The sequence below is a fragment of the Lissotriton helveticus genome, chromosome 1_2 (genome assembly GCF_964261635.1).
Source record: "Lissotriton helveticus chromosome 1_2, aLisHel1.1, whole genome shotgun sequence".
Classification (NCBI taxonomy): domain Eukaryota; kingdom Metazoa; phylum Chordata; class Amphibia; order Caudata; family Salamandridae; genus Lissotriton; species Lissotriton helveticus.
Genome location: NC_136058.1, coordinates 38,757,720 through 38,780,393, shown reverse-complemented (window position 1 = coordinate 38,780,393; position 22,674 = coordinate 38,757,720). Strand labels below are relative to the sequence as shown.

Genomic DNA, 22,674 nt, shown 5'->3' with positions numbered 1-22,674 from the left:
AAAGTCTGGTATCTCTGAACTCAGAATTTACTAACAAATCTTTTAGGAAAGTTTGTTTTTAAATCCTGTGTTTGAGAACAGCACTTTTAGAAAATAGCTGTTCTCTTGAGTGACCTTTCTGTGTGCCTTGGCCTGTTTGTGAATTGACTGTCTGGTTTGAGAGTGACAGGGGCTGGGGATTCCCTAGGAGGCTGGCTGAGTCAGCCCTAGGCTGAATGACTGCATTTGCAACTTGAGTGGTGGGAGGAGATAGCACCTGGGCCTGAATAGGGCTGTGCCTGCCTTCCACACTGCTGGCTCCACCTCCCGCTGGGCGGCTGACGACCCTGCCCCTCACTCTGAAAGGAAAGGAGAAGCCAGGAAAACAAAGTGCTCAAGGAACACCCAGAACTGGTTCAGACCGGGCTCAGAGCCCTCCTGCACAAAGGGAACAAAGACTTTTAGGGTTATAAGTACAGGACCCCTGACTACAGAAAATTAGATCATCCTGGAATCAAGAAGGAACCTCTGCCAAGGAGAAAGCTAAAACTGAGGAAGGAAGACTGTCCTGCTGTGTGATGCTGGATTGCCCTGCTGTTGCTTTGCTGCCAAGGAGAGCGGAAGGACTTTGCTTTGTGCTGTGTCCCCTTGCTTGAAGGAATCTCCAAGGGCCTGAGAAGAGCTGGCTCCCTGTTTTTGAAGTGTCAGGAACAAAAGGACTTCACCCCCAGCTTCCCTGAGCTCTGCTGAGAGCGCTCTGTCATTCCTGGAGTGATTGGCCCATGTGTGGTGCCTCTGGAAGTTGTACCTGTGTTGGGGAGCTGGAAATCAAGCTTTTAAAGACTTTGCTACAGAAAATTTATCGCAATCCCGGCCGAGCAAGAAAATTCCCGCCGCTACGAAGACCGAGATCGTTGCAGCGCCTCTCGCCGCTGCCTCAAGACGTCGCACCCTTCGTTAGCGGGAATATTTCCGCCGCTGCGAACATCGTCACAGAGCCTGTCATTGCTGGGTTAAATCATCGCATCACGTCGCTGCGAAAATCGTCGCAGACCCATCACATCGAGGAGCTGAGAGAGAAAGATCGCCGCTGGACCGTGCATCGTCGCCCCGGAGATCGTCGCAACACCCGAGAATCATCGCATCCTGCCTTTGCGGGAGAAAACTTCCTACAGAACCTACGCACCGGAATCCATACAAGAGGCCTTCCTCCCCATACAGACCGGATTCACCGCAACACGCCCGCTGCTGCAGCGGGGCTGCCGCTAACGCCTCCCCAGGGCCTCAGGAGCAACGCATCGCTTGTTTTTCACCGCTACAGCTTCTGTGCTTGGAACTTTTTATCGCTAACAAAGGTACTGTGGCTAAAACGTGACGCAACTGTGGTTAATTTTATTGCTAAATTTAAGAACTCTTTTGAAACCATATTCTTGAACTGTGTATGTTGGATTTTTATCATTTTGCTCTTGTGGAGTTTAGATTAAATACCTTTATTTTTCTAAACTGTTGTGGAGTCAGTTTGTAGTGTTTTCACTGTGTTACTGTGAGTTTTGGTACAAATACTTTACACATTGCCTTTGATAAGCCTTGACTGCTCGTGCCAAGCTTCCAAGGGGGTGAGCAGGGGTTATCTCAGAGGATTTCCTCCTTACCCTGACTAGAAGCAAGGGTCCCTATTTGGACAGTGGTGCCTACCTCTGCCAACTAGAGACTCCCAGTTCTAACAGTATGCATTTGTTTCTGTTTGAATAAGTGATGTGGTGTGTGTATAACTGTATTGGTCAATAATTGGAAGAGTGATTGATTCTTTGCATGACTGACTAGATGTCTGAGTTACTCCATGGATGAGTGGTGGTGTGTGAGTGTCTGTATAAGTGTATGAGTGCTTATGATAGTGTTGTATTGATGAGTGACTGCATGTATGAGAGACTTTATGGGTGAAAGTGGATGTGTGTGTAGACCTAGGAATCAGTGAGTGCGTCTGTAGTAACTGGTATTGGTGTGTCGATGGTTTCGAAAATGGTAGTCTGTATTTTACAGTGGGTGTATCAAAGGTTATATTGGAGTGTGAGGAGGTGCATCAGATATTCATGTGGATGATTTCATCAGTGATGTCATTTGAGATATCATCAGTGATGTCACTGACCATGCCATGAATGATGTAATATGTGATGTAATCAGAAGTGCATTGTGGGTGCGTGAGTTATAGTTGGCTTATGGGGCAAATTCTATGGTTTTGTACAAGAGAAATGTCCAACTAAATATAACGTCCCTGAAACTTATGGTTTTTACAGTGAATTTCTAAGGTTTTTTAAATGCTAATTTCTAACTATAACGTCCTGAAACCTATGTTTTTTTCAGTGAATTTCAAAGTTTTTTTAATGCTAACCCCTAACGTAACGTCCCTGAAACCTGTGTTTTTTCAGTGAATTACCAAGGTTTTTTAAATGCTAATTTCTAACTATAACATACAAGTTGCGTTTCCAGAGTGGTGAAGAAAGGTGAGCATGGCGTGTGAAACACCTCTTAGCAATCCCACTGTGTGGTATTTACTGGACGTAACAGGAGGAGTAGTTAGCCCCCAACGTCAACTTTGGGGGCAAACTATCCCTTTTATTACCACCAGTAAGTCCCACACAGCAGGATTGCTAACTTCTTATATCAGGCCCCGCCCCTCCCTTCACCGCTGTGCAAATGTGCCCCCTAGTGCGTTTTAAGTTGGGGGATTAAGTCCCCTTGAGTCCTGAGGGTCCCTGGGGGCCAACTAGTCCACCAGGAGCCTCCAGTAAGTGTCACAGGGCTGCATTGCAGAGAGGTGGTCTGAGGCCATGCCCCTTTTTACACCTCTCTGTGATGCAACTCTGTGGTGCTTACTGGAGGTACCTGATGGGCTAGTAGGCCCCCAGGGACCCTCAGGATTCAAGGAGACTCAATCCCCCAATTTAAAACACGCCACAGGACGTGTTTGCACACATGTCACATTATGCCCCGCCCCCTTCCTTCACCACTGTGCAAACGCACCCCGTGGTACATTTTAAGTTGGGGAATTAAGTCCCATTGAATCCTGGGGGTCCCTGCGGTCCAACTAGCCCACCAGGTACCTCCAGTAAGCGCCACACAGCTGCGTTGCAGAGAGGTGTAAAAAGGGGCCTGACCTCGGACCACCTCTCTGCAACAAAGCCCTGTGGAGTGTACTGGAGGTACCTGGTGGGCTAGATAGCCCCCAGGGACTCTCAGGATTCAAGGGGAACTAATTCCCCACTGTTAGACCTGGCATCTTTGGCGTGGTTTTCCCCTATCTTTTTGCCTCTACCTCCTGTATTTTTGATGCAGTGCTGGATTTCGTTTTTGCTGGTTTAGATGCTTTGGACACTCTGCCACTGCTGATCAGTGCCAGAGTGTAAATGCTCCTGATGTAAAGTGTTAATCTGATTGGATATACATGTTTGGCATATTTGTATCACCATGAAGTCCATAGTAAAGTGCACTGGGTGTGCCAGGGCTGGTGATGACAAATGCTACTAGTGGGACTGCAGCACTGATTGTGCCACCCACAGGAGTAGCCCTAAAATGATGTATCAGGCCTGACCTTGCAGTGCCTGTGTGCAGTTTAGAAACTGGCTTGTCCTCCTGGTCAGTGTCCCCTCCAGAACTCCGGTTTTGCGTGGACTACCGTGGGCTCAATGCGGTCACGAAGACTGACGCACACCCTATCCCCAGAGCTGAGGAGCTCGTGGATCGGTTGGGAACTGCCAAGTACGTTAGTACATTTGATTTGACTTCTGGGTACTGGCAGATTGCCTTAACTGAGGGGGCCAAAGAGAGGTCAGCATTTTCAACGCCAGAGGGGCACTTCCAGTTCCGAGTCTGGCCCTTTGGGTTGAAGAATGCACCTGCCACGTTCCAGAGACTGGTTAACCAGGTACTGTCCGGGCTGGAGGAATTCAGTGCCGCATACCTGGATGACATTGCTGTGTTCAGCTCCACATGGGAGGAACACTTGCAACACCTCTGTGAAGTGTTGAAGGCTCTGCAAAGGGCAGGCCTCACTATCAAGGCCAGCAAGTGCCAGATAGTGCAGGGATCTGTGGTGTATTTGGGACACCAGGTGGGGAGCGGCCAGGTGGCGCCCCTACAGGCAAAGATTGATACCATTCTGGCTTGGGAGCCCCCTAAGACCCAGACAGAGGTGAGAGCCTTTTCAGGACTCATCGGGTATTACAGACGGTTTGTCAAGGGGTATGGCACCATTGTCGCCCCCTTGACAGAACTCACTTCCAAGAAGTTGCCCAAAAGAGTGGACTGGACTGAAGCCTGCCAGACTGCTTTTGAAACCCTGAAAACTGCCATGTGCACAGCACCGGTGCTCAAGGCGCCTGACTTTTCCAGTGAGTTCATAGTACAGACAGACGCTTCAGAGCATGGTGTGGGAGCAGTCCTCTCACAAGTCACTGAGGAGAATGGAGACCAGCCAGTAGCTTTCATTAGTAGGAGGCTACTCCCCGGGGAACGGCGGTGGAGTGTGATTGAAAGGGAAGCTTTTGCTGTGGTCTGGGCACTGAAGAAGCTGAGGTCCTACCTGTTTGGGACTCACTTCCGTGTTCAGACCGACCACAGGCCCCTCAGATGGTTAATGCAGATGAGGGGTGAGAACCCAAAACTGTTGAGGTGGTCCATCTTCCTACAGGGAATTAACTTTATGGTGGAACACCGCCCTGGCACAGAACACGCCAACGCTGATGGTCTGTCCAGGTTTTTCCACCTTAGTGAAGAGAACGCCCAAGAGGGTGGGTAGTTCTCCCCACTTTCAGCTGGAGGGGACACGTGTTAGACCTGGCATCTTTGGCGTGGTTTCCCCCTATCTTTTTGCCTCTACCTCCTGTATTTTTGATGCTGTGCTGGATTTCGTTTTTGCTGGTTTAGATGCTTTGGACACTCTGCCACTGCTGATCAGTGCCAGAGTGTAAGTGCTCCCTATGTAAAGTGTTATTCTGATTGGATATACATGTTTGGCATATTTGTATCACCATGAAGTCCCTAGTAAAGTGCACTGGGTGTGCCAGGGCTGGTGATGACAAATGCTACTAGTGGGACTGCAGCACTGATTGTGCCACCCACAGGAGTAGCCCTAAAATGATGTCTCAGGCCTGACACTGCAGTGCCTGTGTGCAGTTTAGAAACTGCCATGTCCTCCTGGTCAGTGTCCCCACTGACCAGGCCTAACCCTTCCCTTTTTGTGCACATCAGTCAGCCCTATGGACGGCCCAAGGTACCCCCCTGGGCAGGGTGCAGTGTATGTAAAAGGTAGAGCATGTACTAGTGCAGGTGACATGCTCTGATAGGGAATGGCAGCCATTTTCGTTTTTCACTATTGTAAGGCTATCTTGCTCCATAGATTAACATGGGGGATGCTGGCTACAGTGGCTTCCAGCATTTCTTCCCATAGGAACAAGATGGGACATAAGTATCTAGTATCCCTGAACCCCGAATTTAATAACACGTCTTTTAGGAAAGTTTGTTTTTAAATCCTGTGTTTGAGAACAGCACTTTTAGAAAGTCGCTGTTCTCTTGTCTGACCCTTCTGTGTGCCTTGGCCTGTTTGTGGATTGACTGTCTGGTTTGAGAGTGACAGGGGCTGGGGATTCCCCAGGAGGCTGGCTGAGTCAGCCGTAGGCTGAATGACTGCATCTGCAACTGGAGTGGTGGGAGGAGTTAGCACCTGGGCCTGAATAGGGCTGTGCCTGCCTTCCACAATGCTGGCTCCACCTCCTGCTGGGCGGCTGACGACCCTGCCCCTCACTCTGAAAGGAAAGGCGAAGTCAGGAAAACAAAGTACTCAGGAGACACCCAGAACTGGTTCAGACCGGGCTCAGGGCCCACTTGCACAAAGAGAACAAAGGGGTATAAGTACAGGACCCCTGACAACAGAAAATTAGATCATCCTGGAATCAAGAAGGACCCTCTGCCAAGGAGAAAGCTGAAACTGAAGAAGGAAGACTGTCCTGCTTCTGCTCTGCTGGACTGACCTGCTGTTGCTTTGCTGCCAAGGAGAGGGGAAGGACGTTGCTGTTGAGCTGTGTCCCCTGTCTTGAAGGAATCTCCAAGGGCCTGAGTAGAGCTGGCTCCCTGTTCTGAAGTCCCAGGAACAAAAGGACTTCACCCCCAGCTTTCCTGAACTTTGCTGAGAGAGTTCTGTCCTTCCTAGAGTGCTTGATCCAGTTGTGGGGCCTCTGGAAGTTGTACCTGTGCTGGGAAGCTTGAAACTAAGCTTGAGAGACTTTTGCAATTGAAAAGTGTCACATCGCTCGCTTGCGGAGCGCAACCCCGACAGTGCGAGAAGTTTCCCGCCGCTACAAAGGTCGAGATCGTCACAGCGCCTGACGCCGCTGCCAGAGCCGTCGCATACTTCGTTTGCGGGACGCACCAGACCGGTGCGGGAAAGTCGAACATCGCTGCGAGTGTCGTCGCAGAGCCTGTCGTTGCTGGGTGAGATCACCGCACAGCTTGCTTGCGGACCGCATCACGTCGCTGCGAGCATCATCCAAAGCCATCGCATCGAGGAGCTGAGAGAGAGAGGATCACCGCTGGATTGCGCATCGTTGCCCCGGAGATCGTCGCAGCCCCTACGAGATCGTCGCATCGTGCCTTTGCGAGAACAAACTTCCTACCGAACCTCCGCACCGGAATCCATACAAGTGGCCTTCCTCCCCATACAGACCCGAGTCATCGCAACACGCCCGCTGCTGCTGCGGGGCTGTCGCAAACGCCTCCCCAGGGTCTCAGGAGCAACGCATCACTTGTTTTCCACCGCACCAGCTTCTGCTTTTGGAACTTTGTCGCAACTGAAAGGTACTGTGAGTAAACGTGACGCAACTGTGAACTTTTCACGCATCTGTGGATTATTCTATCGGAACCTAGATTATTTTATCGCAACCTGAAGAATTTTATCGCAAACCTTAAGAACTCTTTTGAAACCATATTCTTGAACTGTGTATGTTGGATTTTTGTCGTTTTTGGTCTTGTGTAGTTTAGATTAAAACTGTTGTGGAGTCAGTTTGTGGTGTTTTCACTGTGTTACTGTGAGTGTTGGTACAAATACTTTACACATTGCCTCTGGTTAGCCTAGACTTCTCGTGCCAAGCTACCTAGAGGGTGAGCAGGGGTTATCTCAATGGGTTTCCTCCTTACCCTGACTAGAAGCAAGGGTCCCTATTTGGACAATGGTACCTACCCCTGCCAACTAGAGACCCCCAGTTCTAACACCCATCTTAAATTGTGCCACTAGCTGCATTTGCACAGTGGTGCAGGGAGGGGGCGAGGCCTCCGGCAATTTGCCAGTTCCTTAATTTAAAAAAAATTGGGTGGGGGCTGCTTGGCACACTTTTATTATTAATTAATCATGCTGAGTGGGACCGTGTGGCCCCCATTCCTCAGTCCAATTATGGCCCGAGGCCAGCCATCCTTTTAAAAAAACATTTTTTGTAAAGGGGAGGGGGGGTCGCTTCGCCCCTTCTCCCAGGCCACTCCTGGCCCTGGGGGAAGCCATTCCTCGGGGCCTGGCCTCTCTGTTAGGGACCGTGCGGGAGCCGGCATTGCTTTTCCACAAGGGGAGCTGCTGACATGCAGCTCCCCTTGTGGAAAAGCAATCTGCTTTGGATTTTGGAAGCGAGAGCAGGAAACCTACTCTCGCTTCCAAAATCCAAAGCGTAGTTTGCTATGACAGGGCGGGAGGCCATAGCAAACAGCAGTACTTGGGGTGGGCACCCCGAAACCTGCAGGAGCCCGCTCTAGGGGTGGCAGTCCCCAGGGCCATGGAGGGCCCCAGGAGGGGGGCCACGCGGCCCCCTCCCAACCATTGCAAAGCCCCGGGTTGGTGGTGGTAGTCCCCGGGGCTCGGGGGTCCATAATGGACCCCCACATTTACAATTTTAGTGCCCTTGGGAGGTGGTGGTCCCCGGGGTGAGTGAGGGGGCTCAAGCCCCCCCCCCCCCACACAGGTTATTTTATAAAAAAATAAAACCCCGTGGAGGTGGCGCTCCCCGGGGCTGCGAGGGTCTGTGCGTCCCCGCGGTTATTTGTAAAAGCCCCTGGGAGGTGGCAGTCCCCGGGGCTGCAGTGTCCCCCATGGGCCCCTGCTATCTAATTTACAGTGCCCCCAGAACCTGACCCACCCGGGGGCTTTGATTAAACGAAGCCTGGGAGCATGCGCTTCATTTTTTAAAATAATTTTGGTGGGATTCGCAACCCCATTGCGCTTTCCACTGAAATTATTTTTTTTTTAATGCTTTTTTTGGCCCTGTGGGTCCCAGTGGGACCCCCTGAGCAGGCCTAGGGCGTCAGGGTGTTTCTACCCTGCCCCCTTTTCTTCTTTTTTAATGTTTTTTCTACTGTTTTCTTGTGATAGCTGCCAACACTTCCTGGGTTGGAGTGATGGCAGCCAATTAGAATGAAGCTTGTGGTAGGGAGGGTTTGCGATCCCACCGCTGCCCCAGATATCGAAACTTTTTCTTTTTCTAATTTCTCTGGAACTACTGAACGGATTTACACCATTTAACCAAAATGACTCTTTTGCCAAATTTGGTGTAATTCCGTTCAGCAGTTCGGACTGTAGCTTTGTCTAAAGTTTCCTTTGGAAAATAACATGGGGAAAATGCGTTTTGGGACCCCCCTTTTTTCTCGGCCCTCACTTGGCGGATCACCCCGAAACTTTCAAGACAGGAGCTGACCGGAGCTGATCACTAGTTTTGAACATTTTGCAAAGATTCGTCAAACGGCGCCAAAGTTATTGAGAAAACAAAAAACGCTTTTCCTATGGATACTAGGTCCTAACTATAATAACTATATATACCAAAAAAGTTTGACTTTTCTGTGTAATTACCAAAGTAGCATCACATGTCCCTAGATAAACGTTTGGTACTCCCCTGGAATGGGTTACTTTTGTACACTCATATGGAAAATATAAGCCTGATGTACGAAAGTTTTTACGATTCGCAAAACTAGATTATTTGCAACTGCAAAATGGCCTTTTAGTGTGTCAAAAGCCCAAATTGAAATTCTGTCAAATGTTACTTAATCAAAATATGGTGTTGAAAGTATATACTGAACCACAATTTGGAAGGGGCACATTTATGGAGTCCTTTTAAAATAAAGATTCACAATGAGATGTAGGTGACCAAAATCAGATTGAAAACATGAATTTGGTGCAAACTACATAAAGGTAGTGGGAACCCATTCACAAAGAGGAAGGGCTCTCCAAGGTGCCCTTTTCCCTTTGTGAGTATAGACAAAACCATGTTTTTTTAAGTAGCCAGTGTTACCAAGGGCCACTGCCTAAACTATAAATAAATGTTTGTAAAACCAATTTTATTTTTTAAACACATGAAGAGAAAATGGCTGCATTTATTTAAAAAAAACAATTGCTTTATTTAAACATAATCACAGACATAGTGGACTGATGACTTCAGAAGGCCACCATCCATGTGCTGGCAGTGAATCATAGTGGGTAGCAGTTTGCAACCTACCTTATTAATATGCACGAGGTAGGTTAAATTGCAACCTACTAATACTCAATATGTTTCGATTCGACAATTTAGTAAATAACTCAATTCCCAAAATACTCTAGTTTTGCTAAAATTAAAAACGGTTTGCAAATTGCGACCACTTTTAGCCAATAAAATCTTTTTAAATCTGGTCCTATATTTTTGTAACGTGGTTTCCTTTCTTTGCATGATTCCACATGCAGAATAAAAAGACGTGCATTGTGCCTTTGTCAATTACACATACTATAAATTTGAGCAAGCTACAACTTTTTCATGGTACAAAACAGTCATATGGTAAAACCTTTATGTCACACCCCTAGTATATCCATATTCTGAACAACCTTCTCACATATGATGATGAAGTCTAGACTAACCTGCTTAGAGAGTTCCTGAACCTACTTCTTCACCTGTTAGGGCTTGCATATTATTAGAATGACCTTGTGATGATGACTCTTCTTCCTCCTTGGTCTGAGATGTCATTTCTCCAGATTCTTTGTCTGTAGCATTGTAGCCTGTTTCCTTTGTTGTCTCTTCCCCTTCAGGACTTAACTCATTCACCATAGTTTCTGCTGTCTGATTTAACATTTCTTCTGGATTTACATCTAGATTATTGCAGACTACTGTATTAGTGTTCCCTTCATTATCAAATGATAAGCCTACAGATGTTCCTGCTGCTGTCTCTTCAGACATTAATTCCTTTCCATGGTCATCATGCTCTACTGTTCCTTCATCAGGTCCTTTTCCATTAGGAACATGTGTCTCCTCTGCTTCCTCAGATTCTGGTTCATTTGTCTCGACTGTTAGATCCTCACTTTTTTCCATTATTTTATTTTCAGAGCTTTCTTCTGCAATCAGCTCTGCTAACTTTACAATTTCATCCATTGCATGTCCTTGGTTTGTGGTTCCCCCGGATATGGCACTCTCTTGGGATACAGATTCTTTGGCTGCAACCTCTTCAATACTGATTCTTTTATCACCCTCATTTAGTACTTCTTCTGTTGTAACTTCCTCAGTAAGTGCCATCTCTTCTGAGGTTTCTGTTAGAGTTTCTTCTTTTTGTGATGCTGCCTCTCCAGATGTCAGTTCTTCTTCTACTGTTGTTTCAATTGCTTTGTCCGGCATAACAGCAGTAGATGTATCCCCTAGTTTAGGTGTTTCTTCCCTTGTTAAATCTTCATCATCCTTTAAATGCTCTTCTGATTCTGCTACTTCCTCTGTCGATTCTGCTTCCGGGACAATATTCACAACCTCTGGTGTTAATCCCTCTACCACAGATACCTCATCATGTGCAGTTAACTCCTTGAGGTTTTCTGGACTTTCCCGGGCTTTTGTCATAGTATCTTTCTCTGTCAAGGCATCCTCCTCATTTGGCAGAATGTCTTCTCCTATTACTGGTTCTACAATTGGACTGTCTTCCTCATTAATACTTGCTTCTTTGGTGGTGTTCTGCTGACCTATCCCAATGGTTAGTGTCTCTGTCACTGTCTCCTCAACTTCTGGTAGCATTTCATGGCCTACTTCATCTGCATTTATTGCTGCCTCAGGAGAGGTTCTGTCACCTGTGGATGAATATTCTGTCACTGTCGCATTTATTTGAACCTCTTCTTGTGCTACTTCATTGGTTTCTTCTGCTGAAACATCTTCGGCAGGCTCTTGCTCATTTTCTTCAGAGTCTATTTCTACAATTGTTTCTTGATCCTCTGATGGTCTTTCCTCCTCTTCCTGTTTGTTCATTGTTTCTGCATCTGCTTCTACCCTTTCAGGGATGGTCTCAGTTGTTGTTTGCCCTCCATTAAGGACCTCATCTAGGGGAGGTTCCTTCTTTTCAGGAGAAATGTCTAAGCAAACCTGCTCATCATCACACAGCGAGTGAATGGCTTGCTCTGCCCCTTCTGGCACATCTTCCCTTTCTACACCATTCTCATGTACTTGGATGTCTATCATTTCATCCTGAACCTGCAGAGCTGTTTCTGCGAGTTCTTGTACATCTGCCATTGATGTTTCTTGTGCAGATCCATTCCCATCACATGCTTCTTTATCCTCTGTGTCCAGTGCTTTAGTTGTGGTTTCTTTATCATCATCTCCTTCTTCTAAAGCAGTCAAACTAGACTTCTTCTTATCTGAAGCAATTTCTATAGCTCCTTCTTCCTTCTGTAGTGGCGCATCACAAACAACCCCTCCTTCGCTTGGCAATAATTCTGCTCCAAGTTCTGCATCCTCCTGGATGAAGTCTTCAGTCATAATATCCTTTTCAGACACTAGATCCTCTGACACTTTATCATCTGCAGGCTCAAACATGCTGCTTGAACCCTCTTTGTCTACATTTTCAAGTGTTTCCATATTTGCTAAAACTTCCTCATTGGATCCTTTTTCCGTCTCAGCCCCATTTCGATCGAGTCCTACCTCTTCAACTTCTACTTCCTTAGTGTCTGTATTTTCCGCAACTAGCATATTATCTTCACCTACTTTGTTTGAATCAATTAGCTCATTATCATCACTTGAAATTACTGCATTCTCTAAATCTTCAAAACATTCCGATGCTATATGCTCTGTTTGTTGTAAATTGTTTACTAGCCCTTCCTCCTCAAGTGCCTCTTTCTCTGATGTATTAGGAACCTCTTTACTTAAGGATAATTCCTCTTTAGCAGCCTCATTCTCTTTTCTCACTTCTGTGTTATCCACCACTTCGAATACCATCTGTGATACATCCTCAAGTGCCTCCTTACTCTCTTCTTCCACATCTTCTTTACAAGTTATATCTTCCACTACTCCATTCCCATCAATATCTACTTCAGTAGTGTCATTCTCAACAACAGGTTCCGCTGCCTCAAACGGATCTCTTGGAAGAATATTGTGTGTATCCAAGCTGGGAGCAGGATCTACTATTGAATTTTCCTCTTCTATTTTAACAGCATCCTCTTTCTTGCTTTCTACATCATCAGTAGATATCCCTTCTTCTGTTGGCATTTCCTGTTTCATGCTCGCTTCTGTAGGTTCCATTTCTTGGTTAATGATTTGCTCCTCAATTATTTCTTTGTTACTGTCCTCCATCATCGACATTAGTTTTGATCCCTGTTTTCCCACTGGCTCTTTTGTTTCCTCTAATTCAGATGGAATCCTTTCTGACATTGTCTCCATGGCAGTTGCTTCTTTTTCAGTTACAATGTCCATAGTGTTTTCTTCGTCCTTCTCTGTCATTGATGATTCTTTCATCAATAGTTGATTGGTCTGAGAATCATTATCCATTAACTGGTCTTCAGTATCAAGGGCATCTTCCAAGCAAAAATCATCTGTCACAGATTCCTCTGCCATGTTCTGCACAGCATGCACTGTAAAAGACATATAACAGAAGATATATTATTTGTTCACAACATAAGTTGATTTTGTTTCAAGCATTCTCAAATGGAATAGCAATTTAATAGTCAGGGTTCAAGATTAAGATATGTCACATTCATACAATGTAATTTGCTACTTATTAGTACCAAATGCTTGGTAATTAGGGCTATCACTGTGTTCATGAGATTCCATGTTGTATAACCAATGACAGGTGGCAAAGAACAATAGAATGGAAGAACTGCCCACTCAAAGACACTATTCGATTAATTGAGTGCCTTAAGCACCACCTTACTTCGGTAATGTATCTTTGTCAAGGGTGGTGATGAGGACACAATATCGAATTAGGGCCTTCCTACTCTATAGGAAACACATATATGTAGCATTCCTCATCTTAAAGTGCATCTCACATGTTCACATGTCTGCTTCTCACATCCTTGAGTGCCTTTGTTACTGACAACATTCCAATTTTAAATAAGCATTTGCACTTACAATAGTAATAAAAGTACCAATAGAAAGACCAGTTTGAATGTAACCTGGACCTAGTCATGATTTCAGGCTGACTGCAATGAAACATGGATCGAATATGGCAAACAAGTTTTCTCCGGACAAAGTATTCACCTTCTGACTTACGACCTGCTTTATAGTATAGTAGATGGATATCCTGTTCACCTTATTACATGTGCCATTGGATATTATGCATTTGTAATGAGGCAGATGTGATATCTACAGGGTAGTATTGTGTGGATTTCAGTGTTTTTTCCCCAAACCTTATGAAATCAGTGCTCATCAGTGTTTATTCAGTTACCCAACACCCAAAATAGACAAAAACTGTGTATTCCACTGTTTAGGAAACATGTTTTTATAAAGCAAATATTTAATTTAAAGGAGAAGTAATGGAGGGTATGTAGTGCCTTCCCATTGGCAGCATATCTAATGGATTTATGTTAGACTGTTTTAAGCATGGAAAATCAGTGTATTGCACTCTGACTCACATCTCACCCTCTCTCCCATTTCACTAACTCTAATACTCACTCTGCCATGACTCTGTATGGTTTACAGGACTATTAATGGACAAAAAAAGTAGGAGTGCTGTATTCAAATGTTTTTAACAAACACATTCCTGGCCACACCTAAGGTCGTTTACCCACTCCTTACTGAATATTATGACATTGGCCAACCCTGGCAACAGTACCTGGTGAAACCTTACATTTTACCATGCTATTATCTAGCCCTGTATCCTAAGGCACCTAAAACTTGATGCTTGACGCATGTGTGCCACTGCTTTTCTACACTCTTTGCCTGACTACATTAAGATGGTGCTGCTGGTATTTGTCATTCATAGCTGCAAAGTGTCCCCATGGCAAATATCTCACTTTAACTCAGTCCTTACCTTTCAACAGACATCACCTTGTATTCAGGGAGTTGAAATATTTCTGTAACCATCGTAAATATGGGTTCAAAAGCCTCAGTAATAAAGTACAGTTGTGTAAAAAGCCAGAATTAGTTTAAGGTATCACACATAACAATGGGGCACCTTGCAGCTATGATATTTGCTGGTATGTGGAATATATTGTGTCATATTTTCATCACTATCCCATGTTCATGGTGGCAGCGCTCCTTTCACAATAACCTGTCACTACCCCTTGCATTGAATGTTTAATTCCTGGGGTCTTTGGCCGTTCACCTGCTACCAATACTGACTTCTTATAAAAATGTGGCTGATGTATCAAAGGGTTTTATCCATTCTGTGTCTGTGTGTAAACGTATGGTTCATATTGGCCAAGATTCTTGTGAGCCTGCCATTTCACAAATAAGTAACATAATTAAACACTCCCAAAAGATCAAATATGATTGAAATATTTCCAGATTATCTACAGTGTATAAAAAGTGTATAAAACATTAGATCAACTCTAAAAATGCTTCTAAACCCTGCATCTTAAATCTAAGCACATACTGGAAGAAACAGTGTTTTATTGACATCCCTAAGTCACACAACTCAAGCAGAATAATCTCAGACCAGTATTTCTTGTTGCTACCTTCTATAATAAAATTACAATGTTATGGCCCCCTGAAGAAGAAAGAAAAAGCCTCTCTCATTTTTTTTTCAATTGCATTTTAGTTTATTATTGTGCAGGTATTTATCGGTGTATATATGTTTAGCCTAATGAGACTGTTTCCAGTCAATGGGGTTTTATCAGTTATTATAGATTTAAACCCAAAACAGGATAGCCTAGATATCTGTCACATTTGTGAAAGAATAACCCATCCATCAAACTCTAAATTATACCCCTAGTCTCTGAAATCAAAGTCAACATCCTCCAGCAGGGCAAGGCAGCAAGCTGTATCCAGCGAAGTCCCTTCGAAGTCAGGTAGGCTTTGAGAAAGGGCCCACTGAAGCCATTGTTTTTGGCTGGAATAGCTCTGAGCAGTAAACATCAGAATTCGTACCCTGGGAAGATCTCTTGTCATCTGGATATGTTGACTACTTTCACCTGGGCAAGATTTCTACCTTTGGACTTAGTCTCTTTTTTGGAACTGTGATTATTCTACTAGGGCAAGGCAGTAGGTTGTATTAATTGAAATGAAGTTAGATAAGCCTGCTGTGTGGGTCCTCTGAATTGGAGTTTCAGGTAGCAAAATGCTGAGTGGGACCAACATGATTTTCCGCCCAGTTAGGTCACACCTTGTGCACATGGACTTGGATGAGCCGTCCCGGTCCTCTGGAAGTCCACAATTTTCCAAGTCCAAATTTTCCAGAGATTTCAAAATATGTCACTATAGACACCACTAAGTCTCCCGGGACCTCAAGGATAGCACTTAGCGGTCATGACTCTCTCTAGCGGAGGCCATCAACAGGATGCAACCCTCTTCCAGTTACAATTAGTCACTGGTCATTGCAAGAAAAAGGTCTCTTGCAGCTTTTGATGTACCTGTATTCACACAATAGTTCAACCGACTATCCCCTGAGGCCTACTTGTTTTGGTCCTGGGTATAAGTGGGAGGAGGCCCATCCCTTAAGGTTTTCTCACAGGTCTCAAACAGCTGGTACAATCCTTCTTCCGCAGGTCCAGAAATTGTTCTGCTGAGCATCTGTGTGAGGTTCCAAATTAGCAGGATGTATTTGCCACTACCCAACAATGTGGAAAGAGTTCCTGATGGCACAACTACCCACTTTTGCAGCACATCCTGTTTGTCATTCAACAAACTATTTCAGATTGCACCATTCCAAAGCTAAGACGTGACAGTCCTTCTGCTCCTGATGGGAGCCTGTGGGACAGTCAAGAAAATTGGTAGTTTCCTCTTTCTCAGCATTGCCAACCTCGTTCTGAGACAGCTGACACACCCACTGACCTAGTGCCCAATCTGCTTCAATGGGCCTAAAGGTCAAGGGCTTCCCTTCCTCCAATTTCCCCTTCGAACTTGACTATGAATGGACAGGTCTCACCTTTGCCCCTTAGAAGTAAATTAAAATCCAGAACAAAATAGTTTCCAGGAGCTTCAGGAATGGAAAATGTAACTTTATATAGTGACTTTTACTTAATAGTTATCAAAGATTTATCTTCACAGTTAAAATGAATTTTTGATAAATATTAAAAACTGTGGTTCTGGAACCATTTTTCTACTTTCTCTCGCTTGTCCTAAAACTGAATTATTAAAATTAATATATTAATCTGCACTCTAGTTTTCCTCATATGACAATCAGATCCTTCAACATTGAAAATAGATCTTGGGGGCTTAGCACTGTAGGGACATGCCATTATTACATTTCTACATGCCTGCTTTGAAATACTAGGCACCCTAACTTGTGGGCTATAAGCAGGGTAACTGGAATTATGCGATTGTGTGGCTATGGCGATTTTTGCATAAATCAAGATTTGCAACATTTGCCACTTAAATCCATCATCTGCTGCATAATCTGCAGATTTTAACAAAACAAATGGTTTCTAGCTCATACTGTTCAAAAGTTACAAAAAATTTGATGAAAAGCTGGACTGGTAGCCTCTGTTGCTTTTTGCTTTAATTGGATTATAAAGTGGTCCTAATGAGGTGCAACCAATGCCCACTGAGTGTTACCAAGTTTAAAAATGGTGAAATAATGAAGTAATATTATTAAAGAATATGCTGCAATATTTAGCATAATTTGCCGCATAATTTACTCAACCCTGGCCAACTGTTTGGCCCTCTCTTGCTGCATACGTTTCAGTGGCTCTGGCTATAAGGCCAGCCTCAGGGTGTCTTTCAATATTTAAAAGGTAGTCTTTTCCCCTGTCAAAGTTGTTATTTTGACAGGTTGGGTTTAAGGTTTAATCTGCAGCACTTGGGCTACATTGGTAGGTCTGAAACCATGCTTTCTTTGTTATACTAATGGATGGCACAATAATTTCTGCCATCCACAGATGAGATTTAAACTTCCATGCCATGGGTGTAGTTTTAAACCATATACTATGGCGTTACAGGAGAGTTAAATAGAGCAATCAGGGATTAGTCCATGTGTTCATGTTTTGGGGGTCAGAGCACATACACTGGGTACTGGACAGCAAAAGATGTCAGCAAGAAATGTCAGTGACAAAGCAAAAAAAGGGCATTTTCTCACACATAATGAATGTGTACTTTCTTCCACTGCTCCATCCGCTTGAGTCAGTTGTATCACAGGTGACTATCCTGCAGAACCCTGCATGTCCAGACTCCAGACACACTTAATCTTTGCTGACAGGCTATTACTAATAGATAGCTTCAAACATGATCAAGCACAACAACACAAAATCAAGAGATTTTAATGTTTCGAGCTGATGTGTCTCAGTGGATGTAATAGAAGCGATGCACCGATAACCTAGGACCGAAACAATCTCTCATGCCCAGGACAAAAGGCAATGAATGCTTAGTGATTCGTCTTCTACTGTGAGCCCTCAAATAAACATCTTAAAACTAGTACTTCCCGTTAAAACGGGTAGTGTATAAGCTCTCTCTTGTCTTTCCCACACAAGGAGCAAGAAGTGCGTTCCTTATTTCTAGGCAAAAGCATTTGTGTCTAAAATGTCTCCAACATCCTCTGCAACCAATTCATAATGATGCAACAGCAAGTCTCATTCTACATCTCAAAGGCCTTTATCAACGTATGTCAGTGGTGCAATGTATGCAATTCATATTGGTACGCAGAGTGTGTCACAGTGAGGGTTTCAACTTTGTTAGGAACAAACTGGTCCTGCATTCTCTATTTTCATCCACTATGAAATTATTGACTACTCTTTAATTCAGGAGATTAAAAACAGGGGAGGCATCCTACTCAGTTTAAGCACTCTGCTCATAAAATAATGTATCAGTAAAGTTGAGAATTCTGGCTGACTGCTATGCTTTCCGATGCAGATTAAAAACCTCTCTCTTCCAATTAAATGCATATTTGCCATTACCAGTTTTGAGTGTAATGTAGGTGAGGTTTGTCCAGATGCCAGGCCTGTGACCTGTGGAAATTGTGTGCTCTAGAAATCTTTAAAACATATATTGGCATATGATCCTTCGGAATACAGAATTCAGGAGTGAAGGATGAGTCCTTGTTGCAGTGTGGCTTTTAGATAGGCCCTGTACTAAGCCTCTGTGTATAGAGCCTTCTATACACAGTGTTTAGCAATGCCCACAGGTTTGTGAGTACAGGGCATGCATGAAAACCATGTCCTACAACCACCTTTTCACATGCCACAGCAATCATCCTTTCGCTTTGTCCTTCCGACTCTGGGTGCTTTGCAACCAATCCGATTTCCCAGCATCAATTTTATGACAAGAGTGTAGGTGCATGACTTTCAGCAACACCCTGGCCCTAAATTCCCCTCATTCTTTTAATTTCTTTCATCATTGCTGTAATTTCCATGAAAACTTTCTGGTACTGGAAGTGTAAATTCATTTCTAAAAATGCACATATCAGTATATTTGACGTTGGGGTGTTGGTAATTAACCCCTTCGTTGCTTCTGACGGCCAACGGCCGTCGCGCGCACTACTTTCGTAGTGCTGCGCACGTCCATTGGCCGTTGGGCCCACCCTCTGCGCTAAACCGCTGCGGCGTAATTGCCGCCGCAGTTAATGCAACTGTGTTTTGTCCTAAGTGTCGTATATTGTGGTTGATTCAATGTGGTATATGAAGGTGCTGCTATTTCTCACAATCGTTATTGGATGCCAAATCAAAACTGTGCTATTTATGCCCAAGTCAAAATTTATTTTTTGATCCCAAATTTCTAATCACTTGCTTAACAATTACACTTTCTGCTAGGATGTGACCCTTCATGTGTCATGTGCATTGTTATTTGCGAAATATTCATGCTGATGAATCTGTAGCTAGAAGTGAGCTCATAGTAAACCCCATCGATATAGTCTGCCCACGATTAGAGCAAAACTACAAGAATCCCTAAAAATCCCTAAATATAGAGAAACTAGGGCGCATCTGTCCTCTAAAAAAACTTGTCATGGAATCGTCACTAAAACACAAGCAAATCAAGTTCCCCACATAGGCGAAAAAAGTAATTGCACACTCACTAAGGCACACACATTTCCCTTGCCAAAGTAGAGAACTATCAACACGAACACATAAGAACACATATGGACCAAATACGCAGGACAAGAGAGAGGCACTACTAGAGCTGTGGGCCATCTTCAAGGAGGCCCAGACCGATAATCCTATCTCACAGACAACAATCAAGGCTTTCACACCCTCCCCGACATATGTAGGTATGGAGGTGCTCTCCCTGATGCCTGCTCTCCCAGCATTAGGATACATCAACTCATCAGTTGAGGGAATCTAAGGGTCCCCAACCAAACAACGAACTGTTAGGTCAAAGCATGAGAGTATAACAGGCTCATAGACCCGGGCATTCCCCGCTCCACCCCAGTTCAGTATGCAGGCTCCCCAAGGTTCGACCCCCCGTCGTTGCATTCAGCCCGTCTAACCCCAGCGGTGTAAAGAGCACGTACTTCCAACAGTTCAGGCTAGCGCACTCGAGTAACAGGGAGGTTTGTAGCAGTTCTGGACAGGGATAAAACTACAAGGCATGAAGAAATAGGTCCCAGTCCTCTGGGATCCGATGATGAGAGTGGAGCTACAGGGTTTGTGCAGGTAGGTGAAGAAAGGACAGGAAGCGAATATGAGGGCAAATTCCAATAAAAAACCCAGCTCATAGCTCAGAGCAAAGAAGCAACTTAGATGGTATTTGAAGGAAAGGCGTGAACTAAGGAGAGAGATATAGAGAGAGTGAGAGAGAGAGAGAGAGAGAGAGAGAGAGAGAGAGAGAGAGATAGAGCACCATGGAAGCACAGCGAGCCAGCAGAGCAGTGCACCCTCCACCTAAGGAGGGTTGGGATAGTTAGAGGTCATTGATTGTAAAGAAATCAGAAGGAGAACTGGATGACAGGCTTTTGGCTGGGATCCGAACCTCAAAAGATTATCAACTCAGAAGAGGGGCTTACCAGGAAATAAGAGGCCAAGGTAGCCTGGTACAGACCCAAACAAGTGACAGGAGAAACAAGATGGCACCCATGCGTGCACATGAGGGAAGCAGCAAAAAAGATGTCCGCTGCTCCTCTCAGACATTCAAGATTGATAGACTGACCCCAAGAGAGATAGTGGCCCAAGAGGAAGATGATATCTATGCGCAACCATTCTGCCACCTGCAAGCCTGCTGGACCAAGGGAAAGGACCAGTATGATAGACCTTCGCTGGAGGAGTGATTCTTCAAACCCAAAGATATTGCCATAACAGAAGACTGCACCTAGCACGGAGAGGGAGATCCCAAGTTGAACTTCTCCTACATGCAGGATTGGGAGCGCTATGTCAGGGACCATCTACGTGCCAGGGGCTTAGATGGATAAAGTAGGACTAAGGACCAAACTGCTGCCATTGCTGGATGTAACGGGGAAAAGGACCTCATGTTTTGAGAAGAACACCACAGGAATAAACCTAACAATAGGCAATGTCAAAAGTCTGCTAAGTAGTCTCATCGCAGAGCAGACTAACACAGTGTTTGCCTGTGCTCGCATTCCAGCAATCACGCTAACAAACACCAAACATGATGGGAGCACATTCAATTCATAGAAGCTTCAAATATAGACAGCCCTGAGGGAGATGTTCCTGAACCGCCTGATGTAGGAAAGGTAATGGCTGAGAGTAATAAACCTGGGGAAACTATAACCGATTATCTGGATTGGATGAGGGAATGTTGGGGACAAGATACAGGACAACCATTGACAGATACTGGCCAGCAAGTTGCATTCTTTTATAATATCCTCAAAAAGGTGCTGCCCACCGAGATACAAAGCAGTTTGGATGGCGTAGCGGGGTTAGATACCAAACCCCAGGAGTAAGCCCTGAGAGACACAGCTAAGGTAGTCCAACACAAATTGAAAAAGACTGCCCTTAAGGGGGCCACGTTGGCTGCAAACGTTCAAATAGTACCAGTCTTGAAGGGGGCATAACCACAAAACTCCAGAAGGTTTGAACATAACTATAACAGCAGAGGCCAAGGTGGTTGGCAGCTACCAGACCTTAGGGAATGTTACTACTGTCACTGAATAGGCCATGTGGCAGACCAATGCCAGCTAAAAGCATACCACAAACAGAGGTCGATGAGCCAGGGCCAGTTTCCACAGAATCTCCTTTCACTAAACCAGGCCCAGGAGACACACATGAACTATACACTCAACCGCAGGGAGGTCAATAAGCCATCGCACCACTGCAACAAGTATCAGGTAGACAAACATGTGGCAACAGAAATTATTATTATTATTATAATTAAATTTGTAGGGCGCACAGCTACCCGTAGGTTTCCCGGCACCAAGGACAAGAGCGACAGAAAGAACGAAGTTTTTGGTTAAATAGCCAGGTCTTGAGGTTTTTGCGGAAACTTACATGACTGGTTTCATGCCGGAGAGGGATAGGGAGAGTGTTCCACAACATGGGTGCCAGATAAGAGAAGGAGCGGCCCCCAGGCGAGCAAATATGAATCTTGGGACTGAGTATTTAGGCTGGGATGATGATCTGAGCAGGCATGTTGGGTGATAAGTCTGGACCAGGGAACATAAATAATGGGGAGCTGTACCTAGTTTAATTTTATGCATGCAGCACAAAGCTTTAAATTTAGTCCGGTTCTCAATTCTCAGCCAGTGGAGGTCCTGAAGGGTGCCTGAAATGGGAGATGTTTTAGGAACATGACAGAGCATCCTAGCCGCAGAGTTCTGTACAACCTGTAATCTGCGAATTACCTTCTTATTGGCTCCTAGATAAAGGATGTTGCCATAGTCCAATGTTGACATTATCAATACTTGGATTACATTTCTTTGGGTAGATCCCGGCAGCATCCATAGTATCTTCCAGAGCCACCTCAAGATGGTAAAGCAGATGGAAGCAGTTTTTATGGCGTGCTGCTTCATGGAAAGTTGATCATCGATCATTACACCCAGGTTGCGAGCGGGTTGGACTGGTTGAGGGAGTGGACCCATTTCCGGGGGCCAATGACGTGGGCCCCAAAGATCTTTTTCTTTCCGTATGATCAGGACCTCTGTTTTACCCCCATTGAGTTTCAGCCAGTTGTTGTGCATCCAACCGGCTATTTTACGCAGCCCTGTCTATTAGGAAGAAGCTTTAGAGGTATCATTAGCAGACAGAGAGAAAAGAAGCTGGGTGTCATCAGCATAAGAAAAGATAGACAACCCAGCTTCCTCTGCTATGGTGGCCAGCGGGCTAACATAAAGGTTAAATAATACAGGGCTCAGAATCGAGCCCTGCAGTACTCCATAGGGGGATCCATAGATCTTTGAACTAGCTGAAGAGGAGAAAACCTG

The 22,674-nt window shown here is 44.9% G+C and overlaps 1 protein-coding gene across 1 annotated transcript in view; it reads right to left on the bottom strand.

Moving 5' to 3' along the window:
* The window catches only part of ERICH3 (glutamate rich 3), a 594,366-nt gene that overhangs the window by 11,468 nt on the left and 560,224 nt on the right, over positions 1 to 22,674 (bottom strand). The window contains exon 14 of the mRNA XM_078668660.1: positions 9,893 to 12,847. Within this exon, the coding sequence (XP_078524786.1) occupies positions 9,897 to 12,847 (2,951 nt within the window). The 3' untranslated portion in view covers positions 9,893 to 9,896. The remainder of the gene's footprint in view (positions 1 to 9,892; positions 12,848 to 22,674) is intronic.